Raw genomic sequence first — 15,272 nt, 5'->3', positions numbered from 1 at the left:
AATTCCTCTTCAGGCCCAATTCTACCAAAGAGTGCATCTGCAGTCTTCTCTTATGAAGCACATTTTACAGTCATTATTCATGTTTTTATGTTTGTATTTGTGATTTTAATGCATATTTCTCAATTGTTCTTGAAACCACTTTGGATCACGCAGTGTACGAACTGTGCTGTGCAAATAAACGTGCCACGTCCCTGTTCACAACAAAACAAACATTATTATTATTTTTTTTTTACAGTTTATTCACATTTCAAATTGCAAGTATAAAGTAATATAATTCAATTTCTGTGATACTGCGGTGTGTTTTGAACTGAGCATTTTATGGGGATTATTTAGTGATTTTTGCCTTGTTTTGACACAGCCTCGTGTGAGATTGTCAAATAGATCAAAGATAAAATAAAAAGGCCAAACTGTGAATAAACAAGCGTGATAGTGATGCGTTTTGCACACATGTGGTCGGATAAAGTTGTTATCTCGCTTCTGCATGTGCGTTGGCCCCAGATGCATCATGGGAAGTGTTGCTCCGGCTCTATGTTCGTTTTTTCCGTTTCCCCTCCCTTCGTTTTAAAGCGAGAACAACGCTTAAGACACTCGAGAATAAACTGTTATTTTGTCACATTTTTCGACTTACTATTTGCCAAAGGTAAGTCACAGCAATTCGATGAAACTTGACTCGACCGAATGGTAAAGAGTATTCTCGCGGATGGCTCGTGTTTAAAGAGTATTTTTCGTGAAAAAGCAAAAGAGCAGGACGAGCTGCTTTGCGCCGCTCCGGAGCCGCGGGACCGAAACGCGCACGAGAAACGCTCGAACGCGACGCGAAAATGTGCCTATTACGCGGGGTCATCGGAGTAAACGCGAGCCGCCGAACGCTCCCCGCACATGTCTAGTGTCCGCATCCAGCAGCAGTTCCCGCTTTGGTGGAGAGGTTTGCGTGATCTTCGATGGTTTCGGTCGTGAGTTGCTCGCGCTGCTTTGCCACTTTTTTCCTTCCCGTTTACATTCTTCAGCCACAGCGGCCATCGTCTGCGCGCGCGCTGCTTTAGCCGAGCGGGGCAGCGGAGCCGGGCGGCGCGCTCGCTTTTCCTTCATAATAGCTCATTCTGCATTAAATATGAAGCCGTGTGCGCCTGCGGGCTGGGCGTGTGGGAGAAGCGAGCGCACCCGGGCAGGTTCCGCAGAGGGCGGGTCTGGCGCTGCGGGCGTCGGGCTGCGGTTGGTGTCTCGACGCGCGGGATCCCGCCTCCACCTCCTGTGTACGTGATGCTATTGGACACGGAGAGAGAGGGCTCTGTGGTGACTGGAGGCCGCGGCTGTCACTCACGACGTGATTACATAAGCTGAGCTCAAGCTTTCGTGTCAAATCTGCATTTACTTTATTTCACGTTGACATCATCCTGCCGAGAAGCTGAAGATGGACATCATCCGTGTTGCCTAGAAACTTTACATATTCTGTAAAGTTTCATTAATTATGTTCATTAATACATGTTGTCCTTTACAAATAAATAAAATACAAATTTGATGCATAATAAGTTGTCCCTGCAGGTGAGTAGCCATGGCCCGTACAAAGCAGACTGCCCGTAAGTCCACTGGAGGAAAAGCTCCTCGTAAGCAGCTGGCCACAAAGGCCGCTCGCAAGAGTGCGCCCTCTACTGGAGGAGTCAAGAAGCCCCATCGCTACAGGTGAGAGCTGAGACTCCATCCAATCAGAGCACAGTTTACCTGTCATCACCTGTTTTCCTCCACCTCACTGTCCTCCTTCCTCAGGCCTGGCACTGTGGCTCTGCGTGAGATCCGTCGTTATCAGAAGTCCACTGAGCTGCTGATCCGGAAGCTTCCGTTCCAGCGTCTGGTCAGAGAAATCGCCCAGGACTTCAAGACCGACCTGCGCTTCCAGAGCGCCGCCATCGGGGCTCTGCAGGTGTGGCCTTCACTTCATCTGTCATGTTTTTGAGTTCTTTACATGTTTGTGATACTTGTATGATACTGATGTGTTTCCTCTGCAGGAGGCCAGCGAGGCTTACCTGGTGGGTCTGTTTGAGGACACCAACCTGTGTGCCATCCACGCCAAGCGTGTGACCATCATGCCCAAAGACATCCAGCTGGCCCGCCGCATCCGTGGAGAGCGCGCTTAAATGTTCCTCAGTTATTTTGCTGTTGTTTCCTTCTGTCCCTCACTCTGATTAGTTTGGTTTAGATTTATATTTAGGGTTATATATAAAATGTGTGATCATGTCTCCTTTGGTGCTACACGTAGCCTTTATCTTAAATATATCCTGTGTTTGCCATTTTAATTAGTTCACTCAAGGAAAAAAAAATAATTAAACTCACGAGAATGCTTTATAGGGTGTTTTTGTTAGTTTTGTGATTTATTTAGCAACTCAAGTTGTCATTAGGATAAAACACACACACTTAGATTGTCTATTGTTGTTGAAGTAGCAATCATTTTGATTTTTACAATTAAGGTGTATTTCTACTGTTGAGTGTATCAAAAAAAAGAAAAAAAAGCTGGTTCTGGTCGTCTAAAAAAGTCATTGTTTTCTGATGACACTGCATGAATCCACCGCGGCGTATATGTAGCAGATTTATGTTGATGGTATTTTCACTTTCAGCCTCACTGTGTCCAGGTGATATTACGTTTTGTTCTACTCTCAGGTTAATATGACCTTTTTTTTCTACAGTGTTTGAATTTGTTCTGATTTTTGAGCTAAATATTTGTACTCAATTCATACCGACATAATAAACACGTGAAAAACGACAGCGAGATTGTTTAATTTGCAGTCAGGGTTTATACGTTTTCATCAAAGAGCTTTACAGACTCTAACTTTTCATGTATTGTACTTTCATGTACTTTCCATCACTTCTTGTGGGTCCATGCAGTGTTCTTTACCCTTTATTTGTATTTAACAACCAGAATATCAGACTGAAACAACATTAGTCCGTAGACAGCTTGTCTTTATCTTCAAAACTAAAACCAAAAGCACAAAAACTTCCTGCACATTCATAAATCACATTAAAATAAGTATTACAAACCATCACATACACACTCTGCCGTGTATTTCACCATTAGAATAGTTTTAAAAGTAACATTAAACTGGAAAATAAAACGTTCTTAGCTATTAAACTTTATTTTTTATGGCCAAATAGTCATGTGGTTCTGTTATTTTTATATTTCTTGTTTTATGGCGGTTGGCCTCCAAGTGTTGCATTACCGCCAGACTTTATTCTTTCGACTTCATTTTCCAGAGTCCGACCGGCTTTATTTTCATTTTTTCACTTATTTGTTGTTGCTGTTTTGCTTTGATTTGACTGACTTTATTCTTTTGTAACGTAAGATCAAAGCGAACACTCGATTGACCTCATCTTTATTGTTGTTTATGCTGCGCTTTAGAAACCGTTTAGCTCATCAAAAAAACCTCTATAAATAGTTTATTTGGATAATTCATCACAGAAAACGACATGATACAGATTTAATACTTTTGTTTTTTAGACATTTCCAATCGACTTTGGACCACATTGAGTCGCTTTATCTAAACAAAAAACGTGGCAACAAATCACGCAAAAAAAAAAAAAAAAAAAAAATCGAGCGTCAACAACGTACCAAACGCGCAGCGGCGTGTAACTGTCGCGTTACTTTCGCGTTACTCTTGCTTTGTGACCACATGATTGACGCGCCGCCATTTTCCCGTTGGACCGCTTCCCATTGTGGATCAAAACACAGACAAGCGCCACCTTTCTCTCACTTCGACCCACTTTTCCTCCAGGTGAGCCGCCCCCGACGCCGGGGAAACTTTTGCGTCTGCGGGAAACAACGGCGCGTTTCGGTGAAAGGCGTGAATCGAAATATGTGCGTTTAAAGTGTGGAAAAGGCAAAGACGAGGCGAGTTGTGAAACGACGCGCGTCTGAGAGCGCGCGGACGCGAGCTAACGCCGATTCGGGGGGGAACAAATGCGCGTGTTCACTTCGGTCCTACGCGGCCGTTATCGGAGCGAAACTGTTCCTTTTGGCGTCTGTTTGTTTGTTGAAGTGTTGGCGCGGCGGCGCGGCGGGTCGTTGGACCGGAAGCGCCGCACGTTCTTGTGAAACGTTAATTGTTTGTGTGCGAACGCCGTCCTCAGCCCCGCGTCCTTATCCGCAGCGCGCATCATCCGCCGCCATCGTCAGAGCTGTGGGCGGGGCTTAATGGTGTTCGACAGCCCGCCCACTGCACCTCTCTGAGCGGTGATTGGCTAAAACGGTGTCTATAGTGTCTTCCAGCCAATCAGATCAACTCAACTTGGATATTTTTGTATGCGCAATGTTTACTTTCCGTTTCTCCAGAACTCTGTTTGTAACTAGGACTCTGGTTGTGATGTAACTCAGGGTTAGGGCTTTTGTTTTGTTCAAAACAGCTTCCTTTGTGGAACTGAAACGACCATTGGTAACATTAATCCTGCCTAACGTTTTGTCCCTGCAGGTGAGTAGCCATGGCCCGTACAAAGCAGACTGCCCGTAAGTCCACTGGAGGAAAAGCTCCTCGTAAGCAGCTGGCCACAAAGGCCGCTCGCAAGAGTGCGCCCTCTACTGGAGGAGTCAAGAAGCCCCATCGCTACAGGTGAGAGCTGAGACTCCATCCAATCAGAGCACAGTTTACCTGTCATCACCTGTTTTCCTCCACCTCACTGTCCTCCTTCCTCAGGCCTGGCACTGTGGCTCTGCGTGAGATCCGTCGTTATCAGAAGTCCACTGAGCTGCTGATCCGGAAGCTTCCGTTCCAGCGTCTGGTCAGAGAAATCGCCCAGGACTTCAAGACCGACCTGCGCTTCCAGAGCGCCGCCATCGGGGCTCTGCAGGTGTGGCCTTCACTTCATCTGTCATGTTTTTGAGTTCTTTACATGTTTGTGATACTTGTATGATACTGATGTGTTTCCTCTGCAGGAGGCCAGCGAGGCTTACCTGGTGGGTCTGTTTGAGGACACCAACCTGTGTGCCATCCACGCCAAGCGTGTGACCATCATGCCCAAAGACATCCAGCTGGCCCGCCGCATTCGTGGAGAGCGCGCTTAAATGTTTCCTCTTCCACTCAACAGTCTTCCTTAATTGTTTAAACTTTGGGTCATTAAAACAATGTGTAAAGAAGAGAGACCTCATGTATCTCATGTGTGTTGTTCACCTGATGTTTTAGAGGAGTTTTAGAGTTTTAGACTAGATAAGAAGTGGAGCAGAGATGATGGTGCTTTGTGTCTCTGGTGCTACTCAAACTTACCTCTATCATTGATCACATTGTGTTCAGTGGGACTGGATTCTGTGCATCATGTTGTGATTTCTCTCAGTGTCAAACTTTTGCATCAGAGGCCAAGATGTATCCAAGGTCATTATTCTAGTTTGACTAAAAATACTATCAATAAAAAGTGCACAGAATGAGTCAATATTCCATTTGGTATCAATTACAGCCTTTTATTCATACACTTTATTAAATCAAACTTCACCATTTAATTTTGCTCAATAATATTTTCCATAGTTTATTTTCAGTATTGGCCTCTCCTTTTAAGATGTTACTGTCAGACCTTTTCTCAGGTTGACCCATTAAGTTTTGTCGTTTTATGCTTAATTTGACCATGTGTGAACAAGCGTTGTGTTTTTCTTCAACTGTGTATGAAATAAATAAATGAACTCTGCATTATTATCCCACACTTCAAAATGCATACATTGTTATAAAAGAGTCACACATACTTCTTAAAATCACCGGATTGGACTCAAAAAGACACGATTCATTCATACTTTGAATATGATTAATGATTAGTAAACTATAGTCCACCCTCCAACCAGCACTTCAGCTTTACCACCACTAGATGGCAGTCACAGACCAGAGGAATATGCATTGACCACTCATTAGATTCAGGTTCATCATTTTAAGATAAGATAATCCTTTTTTGTCCTCACATGGGGAAATTTCATTGTTGCAACGCAGGTAGATACAGAGGAAAAGAATAGATCACTTATAGGAAGTTTAAAAAAAACACTCTCAATAGAAGAACTCTTATAAACACAAACTTATAGACGTCGGTGTAATCCCTCATTCGTCCAGGCGTGTTCCATAGTAGAAAAAGCTTCAGTTGTTTCATCTGGACTCAGTTTGAAAAAGTAGACGTTTCAACTCTCATCCAAGAGTCATTGTCAATAAAACTTATAACAAACTTATAGACAAAACCTCCCATTTCCCAACAAGGGATGGAGGGGAAAAATAAATAAAGATAAAATAATACAATAAAAATAAACTATCATTTTAACTATTGTCCAGCTGTAAGTCTATATTTTACACAGAGTAAAGATAACAATTTATGAAACCTAACTTGCATTAAATTAGAGGTCACTGTGCCTCTGTCTGTAGGCTACTGCCTGTAGGCTACTGTCTGTAGGCTACTGCCTGTAGGCTACTGTCTGTAGGCTACTGCCTGTAGGCTACTGTCTTTAGGCTACTGTCTGTAGGCTACTGTCTTTAGGCTACTGTCTGTAGGCTACTGTCTGCAGGCTACTGTCTGTAGGCTACTGTCTGTAGGCTACTGTCTTTAGGCTACTGTCTGTAAGCTACTGTCTGTAGGCTACTGTCTTTAGGCTACTGTCTGTAAGCTACTGTCTGTAGGCTACTGTCTTTAGGCTACTGTCTGTAGGCTACTGTCTTTAGGCTACTGTCTGTAAGCTACTGTCTGTAGGCTACTGTCTTTAGGCTACTGTCTGTAAGCTACTGTCTGTAAGCTACTGTCTGTAGGCTACTGTCTGCAGGCTACTGTCTGTAGGCTACTGTCTGCAGGCTTCTGTCTGCAGGCTACTGTCTGTAAGCTACTGTCTGTAGGCTACTGTCTTTAGGCTACTGTCTGTAAGCTACTGTCTGTAGGCTACTGTCTTTAGGCTACTGTCTGCAGGCTACTGTCTGTATGCTACTGTCTGTAGGCTACTGTCTGTAGGCTACTGTCTGTAGGCTACTCTTCACTCTCAGATTTCCAAGATTAAAAAGTACAAAGCCACATATTACAGCTTTTACACAGAAACACATTTCCTCTCTGTCACTTCTATTGGCCTGATAAACATGTCATGAAACAGCTGCTTTAATCCTGTTGTTTTGAACAGGCCGGTGCCAATTACAGAGCTGGAAACAGGAGATGACTGTAACAGGTTTTCATAGAACTGAGAAATGTACAAAGTCATTGGTAAAGTTTGAACGACAAGAGAGGGTCCTTCCAGCGGTGGTCAGAGCCAGCAAACAGCGGCGTCAGAGAGCAGGCGAGTGGCGTGGTCAAAATCTGTTCCAGGTTCAGCAGTACACAGACATTCAGCTTAATCAGAGGATAGGTGGAAGGAATACTCAGGATGGTCCCAGGTCGATAACAGCAAAAAGGATCACGAGGGTTCGGCAAAAATCAGAAGTCAGAGTCAAAAACACAAATCAAAATATCAGAAGCTCGATAACTGGGGCAGACAGGGCAACGCAGACAATCTTAAGAAAACACACGGCTAAATATTACACCCAGTGATTAACAAGCAGAGACAGCAGTGAACCCACGCACAGGTGAGGAGGATCTCCCACCTGTGATGAGAGACAAGGGGCCGGTAACCAGAGAGACAAGGGGCCGGTAACCAGAGAGGAGAACAAGAAGGAAGGGGAGAAACGAAGTAGAGCAGAGACAGAAACACCGTGAGTAAAACAGACCATACATCACCAGAGCAGACGTGACCATGACACACTCATGATCATCACATGAGGTAATGGGCATCACAATTTGTCAGTGGATCAAACGTATTTACAGCTTTATCCCTCTTTTTTATATGGATCATTCCGAAAAGGTGGGGCGCTGTGTGAAAAGCATTAATATAGGTTAAATGTTGGTACATTTTGTTTTTGAACTTGGGACTGAGAAATGTAGGAATAGCAATCAATTATGTTTCTAAAAAACCCAAAACATTAGCCCTCGGTCCCTGTGTGGCTCCTATGACGTCCTAAAGCAAATGCGCAAATATGTTGTTGTGTCGTCGCTTTTAATGGTGGTTGGCAGTCAACTGAAAAAGTGCATTTACCGCCACCCACTGTAGTTGAACGTCTTCAAAGTATGTATTTTACTTCTTTTTTGGTGTTTTATGGCGGTTGGTATCCAAGAGTTACATTACTCCAAGTTACATTACCGCCACCCACTGTAGTTCTATGTCTAGACTCTAGACTTTAGACATTTTCTTCTTCTTCTTTGATGCTCCACGGCGGCCGCCATCCACAGTGCCACACCACCGCCTCCCACTGCAGCTCCTCCTCCCGGGGTTCTCCTCCTCCCGGGGTTCTCCTCCTCCCGGGGTTCTCCTCCTCCCGGGGTTCTCCTCCTCCCGGGGTTCTCCTCCGTTGCTGCCGCCGCCCTCCATGTCAGATTGTAGTGTAGAGTCAGAAGTCTGAGACGCACAACTACAGTGGGTGGTGGCGGTAATGTAACACTTGGATACCAACCGCCATAAAACACCAAAGAAGAAGAAGAAGACGGCAAAGAAGAAGAAGCACATGCTCAACAGTTAAGATAAGATAAGATATTCCTTTATTCCTTTTTTAGTTCCTGGCTCTTGTCAGTGACTACACAAACCGGTCGGATGTTTGCCTATCCTACTCAGCGACTAATTGAGTCCAGTGTGGCCCATTCTCATGCGAACAAAGGCTCTTTCTTCCCCCGTGTTCCTGCCCATGGATCTGCATGGACCGACCCTGCTTTGTATCTCATACCGATGCCGTCCAGTATCACGGTTCCAATAGTCCTGCCAAAGTTTATACACATGACTCTTGATAATAGGCTTGATTTCAGGTTTGCTTATTTCGACCACCACACCAATTGATGGCAGCCTGAGGGAATTTTTAGCAAGCGAATCAGCAATTTCTTGACCATCCACGCAAACATGTGCAGGAACCTAAATGAAGGAGACCCTCACATCCTTCCTGGACAGAGACTATACTTCTTCTTCTTTGGTGTTTTATGGCTGTTGTTGTTGTTGTTGTTGTTTTATGGCGGTTGGCATCCAATTGTTGCATTACCGCCAGACTTTATTCCTCAGACTTTTCGTAGTCCTCAGACTCTGTCGTAGTCCGTAAAAGTACGGCTGGTATCCAAGTGTTACATTACCGCCAGACTTTATTCTTTAGACTTTATTATTTTCTTAAGACTCCATACTTCAGACTCCGACCGGCTTTATTCCAGAGCTGACTCTTCTTCATCTTTCTCTCCTTCTTTGGCGTCTGGTGCTTCCACTGTACAGCTTCATTCTTTAGGCTTTGATACTTCCGTTGTTGTTGTTGTTGTTGTTGCTGCTGCTGCTGCGTGGCAGCCGCGCTTCACTGGATTGGGCGACGACAATATAGACTCGTACCCCGCTATACCGTTGCCATATGCGAAAAGAATGTGTGTGCATTCGATTCCTTTCTGCTTTGATCTCATGGGCTTTGAAGACAATGACACATAAAGGCACATCTCCAGTTGGCTGCTGACGTACAACTACAGAAGACGTACACCGCCATAAAACAACAACAACAACAACAACAACAACAACTACAGAAGACGTACAACTACAGAAGACGTACAACTACAGAAGACGTACAACTACAGTAGGTGGCGGTAATGTAACACTTGGATACCAACTACCATAAAACACCAAAGAAGAAGAAAACTTACACAACAACCACAATAAACGCAGTGTTACGAGTCAGCACCGCACAGAAAGCAGTGTGTGATTGACAGTCGTGGACCCGCAGTGACTAGAAGTAAGTCTCCTTGAAACTCCAGTTCTGCACTGTCCCAGAGGCTGTGCGGGGGCGTGGATACTATTTTCATCTTGCCAGAAAAAGAAAAGCTCTGACTTAGACTATCAGTGTTTTGTTTTGTTCAAAACAGCTTCCTTTGTGGAACTGAAACGACCATTGGTAACATTAATCCTGCCTAACGTTTTGTCCCTGCAGGTGAGTAGCCATGGCCCGTACAAAGCAGACTGCCCGTAAGTCCACTGGAGGAAAAGCTCCTCGTAAGCAGCTGGCCACAAAGGCCGCTCGCAAGAGTGCGCCCTCTACTGGAGGAGTCAAGAAGCCCCATCGCTACAGGTGAGAGCTGAGACTCCATCCAATCAGAGCACAGTTTACCTGTAATCACCTGTTTTCCTCCACCTCACTGTCCTCCTTCCTCAGGCCTGGCACTGTGGCTCTGCGTGAGATCCGTCGTTATCAGAAGTCCACTGAGCTGCTGATCCGGAAGCTTCCGTTCCAGCGTCTGGTCAGAGAAATCGCCCAGGACTTCAAGACCGACCTGCGCTTCCAGAGCGCCGCCATCGGGGCTCTGCAGGTGTGGCCTTCACTTCATCTGTCATGTTTTTGAGTTCTTTACATGTTTGTGATACTTGTATGATACTGATGTGTTTCCTCTGCAGGAGGCCAGCGAGGCTTACCTGGTGGGTCTGTTTGAGGACACCAACCTGTGTGCCATCCACGCCAAGCGTGTGACCATCATGCCCAAAGACATCCAGCTGGCCCGCCGCATTCGTGGAGAGCGCGCTTAAATGTTTCCTTTTCCACCCAATATAAGGGGAGAAATGAGAAAAATGAAGTCTGAAGAATAAAGTCTGGCGGTAATGCAACACTTGGATGCCAACCGCCATAAAACAACAGCAACAACAACAACAACAATGTCTTCTTGGCTCTAACTTTCCTTAATTGTACAATTGTTTAAACTTTGGGTCATTAAAACAATGTGTAAAGAAGAGAGACCTCATGTATCTCATGTGCGGTGTAGTCCATGTAGTCCACCCTCGATGTGTGCCACAACCAGCACTTCAGCTTTATCACCACTAGATGGCAGTCAAAGATCAGAGGAATCTGCATTGACCACTCATTGATGGTCAGAGACTCCTGGTCAAATTCAGGTTCATCATTTTAACTCGTTCAGCTGCAAATCTATATTTTACACACAGTAAAGATAACAATTTATGAGATAAACCTAACTTGCATTAAATCAGAGATCACTGTGCCTCTGTCTGCAGGCTTCTGTCTGCAGGCTTCTGTCTGCAGGCTTCTGTCTGCAGGCTACTGTCTGCAGGCTACTGTCTGCAGGTTACTGTCTGCAGGCTACTGTCTGCAGGCTTCTGTCTGCAGGCTTCTGTCTGCAGGCTACTGTCTGCAGGCTACTGTCTGCAGGTTACTGTCTGCAGGCTACTGTCTGCAGGCTTCTGTCTGCAGGCTACTGTCTGCAGGCTACTGTCTGCAGGCTTCTGTCTGCAGGCTTCTGTCTGCAGGCTACTGTCTGCAGGCTTCTGTCTGCAGGCTACTGTCTGCAGGCTACTGTTTGCAGGCTACTGTCTGCAGGCTTCTGTCTGCAGGCTTCTGTCTGCAGGCTACTGTCTGCAGGCTACTATCTGCAGGCTACTGTCTGCAGGCTACTATCTGCAGGCTTCTGTCTGCAGGCTTCTGTCTGCAGGCTTCTGTCTGTAGGCTTCTGTCTGTAGGCTACTGTCTGCAGGCTTCTGTCTGCAGGCTTCTGTCTGTAGGCTACTGTCTGCAGGCTACTGTCTGTAAGCTACTGTCTGCAGGCTACTGTCTGCAGGCTTCTTGCAGGCTACTGTCTGCAGGCTTCTGTCTGCAGGCTTCTGTCTGTAGGCTACTGTCTGTAGGCTACTGTCTGCAGGCTTCTGTCTGCAGGCTACTGTCTGTAGGCTACTGTCTGCAGGCTTCTGTCTGCAGGCTACTGTCTGTAGGCTACTGTCTGCAGGCTTCTGTCTGCAGGCTACTGTCTGTAGGCTACTGTCTGTAGGCTACTGTCTGCAGGCTTCTGTCTGCAGGCTTCTGTCTGCAGGCTACTGTCTGTAGGCTACTGCCTGTAGGCTACTGTCTGTAGGCTACTGTCTGCAGGCTTCTGTCTGCAGGCTACTGTCTGCAGGCTACTGTCTGTAGGCTACTGTCTGCAGGCTTCTGTCTGTAGGCTACTGTCTGTAGGCTACTGTCTGCAGGCTTCTGTCTGCAGGCTTCTGTCTGTAGGCTACTGTCTGTAGGCTACTGCCTGTAGGCTACTGTCTGTAGGCTACTGTCTGTAGGCTACTGCTTGTAGGCTACTGTCTGTAGGCTTCTGTCTGCAGGCTTCTGTCTGCAGGCTACTGTCTGTAGGCTACTGTCTGTAGGCTACTCTTCACTCTCAGATTTCCAAGATTAAAAAGTACAAAGCCACATATTACAGCTTTTACACAGAAACACATTTCCTCTCTGTCACTTCTATTGGCCTGATAAACATGTCATGAAACAGCTGCTTTAATCCTGTTGTTTTGAACAGGCTCATGATCATCACATGTTGTAATGAGCATCACAATTTGTCAGTGGATCAAACGTATTTACAGCTTTATCTCTTTTTTTATATGGAGCATTCTGAAAAGGTGGGGCATTGTGTGAGAATTTAAACAAAAACAAAACAGTTTCAAAGGCGTTATCAGGGAAAATACCAAAACGGAAAAGCTCAAAAAATTATTCTAATGTTAATTACTGTATTTGCATTGATATAGGCGATATGTCTGTTTCTGAACTAGGAACAACAATCAATTATGTTTCTAATTAAAAAAACACCAACAACAACATTATAATAACTATTATAATCCTCAAACTTCTGTTTATAATGTTTTAAAATCTAAAATACAAACTATTAGAAAGTGTTTGTACAGTAAACTCCACCATTAAAATATTCAGATAAGCCTTTATTTGTCCACACAATGGGGAAATTTCGATGTTGCAACGCAAGTAGGTACAAAAGTAAAAGAACAGATAACTTATAGAAAACTTCAAGAAAAAACACTCTTAATAGAAACTCTTATAAACAAAACTCATAGACAAAACCTCTTATATTCTTAATAAGAAGTAAAAAAAATAAAATAAAAAATAAGATAAAAAATAATTGTAGCAAAGTAACATATTTATTATTTTATTATTTACAGCAGTTATATGGACGGGGAATATTGATTGACATTATGTCAGAGTATTGCACATGAATATGACTGAATATGTCTGAGCAGCAGGAGGGAAAGACCTGTGAAGCCTCTCGTTCACACAGCGAGGGTGGAGCAGTCTGTCAGTTTGTCTTTGGGTAAAATAGTTGCCTCCTGCTGGTGCCAGAGTCAGGACTAAACATGGAGCGGCCTCCTGCTGGTGCCAGAGTCAGGACTAAACATGGACCGGCCTCCTGCTGGTGCCAGAGTCGGGACTAAACATGGACCGGCCTCCTGCTGGTGCCAGAGTCAGGACTAAACATGGACCGGCCTCCTGCTGGTGCCAGAGTCAGGACTAAACATGGACCGGCCTCCTGCTGGTGCCAGAGTCGGGACTAAACATGGACCGGCCTCCTGCTGGTGCCAGAGTCAGGACTAAACATGGACCGGCCTCCTGCTGGTGCCAGAGTCAGGACTAAACATGGACCGGCCTCCTGCTGGTGCCAGAGTCAGGACTAAACATGGACCGGCCTCCTGCTGGTGCCAGAGTCAGGACTAAACATGGACCGGCCTCCTGCTGGTGCCAGAGTCAGGACTAAACATGGACCGGCCTCCTGCTGGTGCCAGAGTCAGGACTAAACATGGACCGGCCTCCTGCTGGTGCCAGAGTCAGGACTAAACATGGACCGGCCTCCTGCTGGTGCCAGAGTCAGGACTAAACATGGACCGGCCTCCTGCTGGTGCCAGAGTCAGGACTAAACATGGACCGGCCTCCTGCTGGTGCCAGAGTCAGGACTAAACATGGAGCGGCCTCCTGCTGGTGCCAGAGTCAGGACTAAACATGGACCGGCCTCCTGCTGGTGCCAGAGTCAGGACTAAACATGGAGCGGCCTCCTGCTGGTGCCAGAGTCAGGACTAAACATGGACCGGCCTCCTGCTGGTGCCAGAGTCAGGACTAAACATGGACCGGCCTCCTGCTGGTGCCAGAGTCAGGACTAAACATGGAGCGGCCTCCTGCTGGTGCCAGAGTCAGGACTAAACATGGACCGGCCTCCTGCTGGTGCCAGAGTCAGGACTAAACATGGACCGGCCTCCTGCTGGTGCCAGAGTCAGGACTAAACATGGAGCGGCCTCCTGCTGGTGCCAGAGTCAGGACTAAACATGGAGCGGCCTCCTGCTGGTGCCAGAGTCAGGACTAAACATGGACCGGCCTCCTGCTGGTGCCAGAGTCAGGACTAAACATGGACCGGCCTCCTGCTGGTGCCAGAGTCAGGACTAAACATGGAGCGGCCTCCTGCTGGTGCCAGAGTCAGGACGTTTTCGCAGTGTCCCACGTGAGTCGAAAAGTGGAGACAAAAAATCGTCTTGGCAAATACCATTTTACACTTTTCTCTGTCATACATTGCTACAGTCAGTCGTCTCTTCTTCCCAGAGTCTGGTGCTGCTCCATCTGTGCCGGGGGATTACTGTCCGTCTGCTGCTCAAAGTGCTGACCGCAGACCTGCTCCAGATTAACGGGAGGAGCGCGGGACGAGGCTGCTGCTGCTGCTGCTGCATTGTGGGTAAGAAAAAGGGAGGGGTGACAGAATAAGAGAAAGACAATGTACAAAGTAGTAGTAATTGTATTGCTCTCTACATAAGTCCTTCCAGCCCACAATCAGTTCAAAATGTTCACACTTCACTTATGAATAAATGCATGGAGCAGAATCTTTACAATTCCTGGATATTCTTCAGCTATAATCATAATATAATAGATCCATGGCCAGTACTTGCTGTAGCATTCATAATCTTCTAGTTCTACAATGTCTTTTTGTTTGTTTGTTTGTTTGTTTGTATCCCCTCATTACATCTGGTCTCGTCCTTTTCATCCGTCCTCAGATCGTCTTCCCACGGACGGTTCTTCTTTCCCGTCTCAAGCCGAGGGCGACAGGGGCTTCTCCGGCGTGACCCCCCCACTCCGTCTGAAGAACGCCACGTCCACGACTCAAATCCAGTCACGTGTTTGATGATGTCAGTGTTGAAAAGACGTGCGATGGCTCTTCTTTCTGCTCCTTTTCGTTCCACCTTTGTGTAACTGTATGTCACTGATTATGTATTTTATGTTATGAATGAAATTAAGATAAAATAAATAAATTAAATAAAATAAACAAAATAAATAAAAATAAATAAATATATACAATAAAATACAATAAATACAATAAAAATAATAGATAAAAATAATAAACAAAATAAAATAAAATATACAAAATACATAAAATACATAACATACATAAAATACATAAAATACATAAATAAATAAAACAAAAACTCACCTTTATGATCT

At 45.4% G+C, this 15,272-nt stretch overlaps 3 protein-coding genes across 4 annotated transcripts; all 3 read left to right on the top strand.

Annotated features, from left to right (window-relative positions):
• The first annotated feature begins 488 nt into the window (after positions 1–488).
• Positions 489–2,757, top strand: LOC140368797 (histone H3.3A). The gene is made up of 4 exons (XM_072455861.1): positions 489–640; positions 1,543–1,680; positions 1,765–1,918; positions 2,004–2,757. The coding sequence occupies exons 2-4, from the start codon at positions 1,553–1,555 to the stop codon at positions 2,130–2,132; spliced, it is 411 nt and encodes a 136-aa protein (XP_072311962.1). The 5' UTR covers positions 489–640; positions 1,543–1,552; the 3' UTR covers positions 2,133–2,757.
• Positions 2,758–4,404: 1,647 nt separating this feature from the next.
• Positions 4,405–10,753, top strand: LOC140368782 (histone H3.3A). 2 transcript variants are annotated; one of them, XM_072455848.1, is made up of 4 exons: positions 4,405–4,592; positions 4,677–4,830; positions 4,916–5,059; positions 10,669–10,753. In XM_072455848.1, the coding sequence occupies exons 1-3, from the start codon at positions 4,465–4,467 to the stop codon at positions 5,042–5,044; spliced, it is 411 nt and encodes a 136-aa protein (XP_072311949.1). In that variant the 5' UTR covers positions 4,405–4,464; the 3' UTR covers positions 5,045–5,059; positions 10,669–10,753. The 2 variants fall into 2 exon arrangements, with proteins under 2 accessions (XP_072311949.1, XP_072311943.1); XM_072455842.1 differs by lacking the exon at positions 10,669–10,753 and having other exon boundaries at positions 4,916–5,655.
• LOC140371736 (histone H3.3A) lies at positions 9,912–10,562 on the top strand. Its single transcript, XM_072458947.1, has 3 exons — positions 9,912–10,094; positions 10,179–10,332; positions 10,418–10,562. Exons 1-3 carry the CDS (start codon positions 9,967–9,969, stop codon positions 10,544–10,546), a joined length of 411 nt encoding a protein of 136 aa, XP_072315048.1. The 5' UTR covers positions 9,912–9,966; the 3' UTR covers positions 10,547–10,562.
• Positions 10,754–15,272: the final 4,519 nt, after the last annotated feature.

Source organism: Eucyclogobius newberryi, unplaced genomic scaffold, assembly GCF_026437365.1.
Source record: "Eucyclogobius newberryi isolate DKJ021-1_F unplaced genomic scaffold, fEucNew1.0.hap1 SCAF_10, whole genome shotgun sequence".
Lineage (NCBI taxonomy): Eukaryota > Metazoa > Chordata > Actinopteri > Gobiiformes > Gobiidae > Eucyclogobius > Eucyclogobius newberryi.
The sequence above is the reverse complement of the archived record's forward strand: the minus strand, read 5'-3'. Positions and strand labels throughout refer to the sequence as shown.

Coding starts and splice junctions, on each gene's coding strand:
- LOC140368797 (XM_072455861.1), top strand. CDS start 1,553: ATGGCCCGTACAAAGCAGACTGCCCGTAAGTCCACTGGAGGAAAAGCT. Junction 1,681..1,764: donor AAGAAGCCCCATCGCTACAG/GTGAGAGCTGAG, acceptor CTCCTTCCTCAG/GCCTGGCACTGTGGCTCTGC. Junction 1,919..2,003: donor CCGCCATCGGGGCTCTGCAG/GTGTGGCCTTCA, acceptor TTTCCTCTGCAG/GAGGCCAGCGAGGCTTACCT.
- LOC140368782 (XM_072455848.1), top strand. CDS start 4,465: ATGGCCCGTACAAAGCAGACTGCCCGTAAGTCCACTGGAGGAAAAGCT. Junction 4,593..4,676: donor AAGAAGCCCCATCGCTACAG/GTGAGAGCTGAG, acceptor CTCCTTCCTCAG/GCCTGGCACTGTGGCTCTGC. Junction 4,831..4,915: donor CCGCCATCGGGGCTCTGCAG/GTGTGGCCTTCA, acceptor TTTCCTCTGCAG/GAGGCCAGCGAGGCTTACCT.
- LOC140371736 (XM_072458947.1), top strand. CDS start 9,967: ATGGCCCGTACAAAGCAGACTGCCCGTAAGTCCACTGGAGGAAAAGCT. Junction 10,095..10,178: donor AAGAAGCCCCATCGCTACAG/GTGAGAGCTGAG, acceptor CTCCTTCCTCAG/GCCTGGCACTGTGGCTCTGC. Junction 10,333..10,417: donor CCGCCATCGGGGCTCTGCAG/GTGTGGCCTTCA, acceptor TTTCCTCTGCAG/GAGGCCAGCGAGGCTTACCT.